This window comes from Labrus mixtus, chromosome 23, assembly GCF_963584025.1.
Source record: "Labrus mixtus chromosome 23, fLabMix1.1, whole genome shotgun sequence".
NCBI classification, from domain to species: domain Eukaryota; kingdom Metazoa; phylum Chordata; class Actinopteri; order Labriformes; family Labridae; genus Labrus; species Labrus mixtus.
The window spans coordinates 20,713,693-20,716,192 of NC_083634.1; the positions used below are offsets into that span (position 1 = coordinate 20,713,693).

Here is a 2,500-nt window from a genome sequence, read left to right on the forward strand (position 1 = left end):
TTGTGTAATCTGAGTGGGTTGTCATTCGATCATAAGGCCCCGCTCCTCACACCTTTTTTAAAACTGTTGGTTTGAAAGTAAAGAAGTGAGAGACCAAAACAGATTCAGCTCTAAACACGACAACAGAACAACATGAAGTCTGATCTGCTGCACGACCATTTCATTACACACACAAATAACATCAATCTGAACTCTGACGGTTTAAACAGGAAGTAAACAAAAGTCCAAACATGACCACTGTGTGTGTGTGTGTGTGCGCGCGCGCTTGAGATTAAGGTTGGATTAATTTCGGGTCCGGGCAAGAGGCCACATTTAACATCTGTACACTGAGTTTGACATTTTGGAGCTACAGGTTTTTAATCCTGCTCAACTCTCATTAGTAACAGAGATACGAGACACACACACACACACACACACACACAGACATGATATCTGAGCTCTGATTGGTGGGATTAAACCAACAGGATTAATATGAGAGCCCTGCAGGGAGACAGACAGATGAAGGTGGTCAGAGAGCTGGAAACAGACAGACAGGTGAACGCAGAGTGAGGACGACAGGACAGACAGACACACACCTTTAACCAGGTAAGTGTGTGTGTGTGTGTGTGTGACCTCCTCTTAGTGTTGTCATGACAACAGAATTTCAACCATGTCAACACCTGTTTGATGCCGCAGAAACACAAATAGAAGTCGTAGAAACCCAGTGATTGGTCATTTCTTGTTTTGAATTATTACTCCTGCTCGCTGTCTCAACCGCACAAAAACATGGCCAATGTTTTTTTGTGTGCATTGTAGACGAGTGTGCAAGAGTTTCATTCCTCTCCTCCTCACCTGTCTGAGTGTCTTCAGATATTTTTGATCATTAAAGTAACTTAGAGGTTACATTGTTTTAAAACACGTGGTGTCAAAAAGTATCAAACATTCAGCCCACCTGAGCTTGTTGCTGGGGCTGATGGGAAATGGAGTTTAAGTGATGAGACCTTTGTCTTGGTGTTGTTCTTGTTCTTGTTCTCGGCCTCAGTCTCGGTCTCGGTCTCTAAATGTCTTGGTCTTGTCTCGGAGCACTCTGGTCTCGGGTATGTCTTGGTCTCGGTCTCTGTCTCGGTCTCTGTCTCTGTCTCTGTCTCGGTCTTGGTCTAGGTCTCGATCCCTAAATGTCTTAGTCTTGTCTCGGAGCACTCTGGTCTCGTCTATGTCTTGACTTCAACACTACCTACGACTTCTAGTTTTGTTGCCGTTTTATCAAACAGGTATCAACATCATTTGATTTTTACGAGAATCATACCAAAGTTTAAACATCTGGTACCGTGACGACCCTTATAGAGGACAAAGAAAAGAGGGACAGGTCTGCAGAAATTTAAAAAAGGCCGTTCAAATCTGGGACATGTTAGTGTTTTATAAATATTTGAGGGGACGTCATTGTTAGCATTAGTCATGTAACATTTAACAGTTACTTTGGCCTCTACCATTAGCCGCATGTGCTAACTTTCACCATTAGCATTAGCATTGAATGCTAAACGTATCAACCTCTTGTTATCTAACATTCACACAAAATGTTTGTTTTACATTGTTAGCATTAGCCTCTACTGTGTAGCTGCTAGCTGTTTTGGTGTGTGGTTGTTGTTAGCATTAGCCTCTCCTTTTGTTCAGTGCTAATTTAAGCCCTCTTTGTTTAACAGCCATGTTTGCGGGCCGAGCGAGTACCGCCGTCGGTTCGGCGGCGTCTGGAGGAAAAGGCGGGAAGTTTTCGGTGGAGGAGCTGTACGGCTTTAACAAGAAGCCGAAGGTGAACAGAGGGAATCATGGCAAAACGGAGAAAGGCGACGTGAAGAAAGAACCGAAGGAGAAAGAAGAATCGGTGCTGGCGTCCCAGATCCTGGAGGCGGCGAGGAGGCTGATGGAGAGACGAAGGCTCGAGATCTACCTGAAAGAGTGTGATGTCACCATGGACCAGAGCAACATGCCCTACAGGTGAGACACTGGGAGACAGGTGAGGCATTGGGAGACAGGTGAGGCACTGGGAGACAGGTGAGACACTGGGCGACAGGTGAGGCACTGGGCGACAGGTGAGGCACTGGGAGACAGGTGAGACAGGTGAGAGACTGGGAGACAGGTGAGGCACTGGGAGAAAGGTGAGACACTGGGAGACAGGTGAGACAGGTGAGAGACTGGGAGACAGGTGAGGCACTGGGAGACAGGTGAGACACTGGGAGACAGGTGAGGCACTGGGAGACAGGTGAGGTGAGACACTGGGAGACAGGTGAAGCACTGGGAGACAGGTGAGACACTGGGAGACAAGTGAGACAGGTGAGAGACTGGGAGACAGGTGAGGCACTGGGAGACAGGTGAGACACTGGGAGACAGGTGAGACACTGGGAGACAGGTGAGGTGAGACACTGGGAGACAGGTGAAGCACTGGGAGACAGGTGAGACACTGGGAGACAAGTGAGACAGGTGAGAGACTGGGAGACAGGTGAGGCACTGGGAGACAGGTGAAGCA

The 2,500-nt window shown here is 47.6% G+C and overlaps 1 protein-coding gene across 2 annotated transcripts in view; it reads left to right on the top strand.

Annotated features, from left to right (window-relative positions):
• The first annotated feature begins 275 nt into the window (after positions 1–275).
• Positions 276–2,500, top strand: part of LOC132958109 (voltage-gated potassium channel subunit beta-3-like) — a 35,203-nt gene continuing 32,978 nt past the window's right edge. The window contains exons 1-2 of one of the 2 annotated variants that reach the window (XM_061030730.1): positions 276–585; positions 1,680–1,971. In XM_061030730.1, coding sequence (XP_060886713.1) covers positions 1,682–1,971 — 290 coding nt within the window. In that variant the 5' untranslated portion in view covers positions 276–585; positions 1,680–1,681. The remainder of the gene's footprint in view (positions 586–1,679; positions 1,972–2,500) is intronic. The other variant, XM_061030728.1, reaches the window with a different exon arrangement.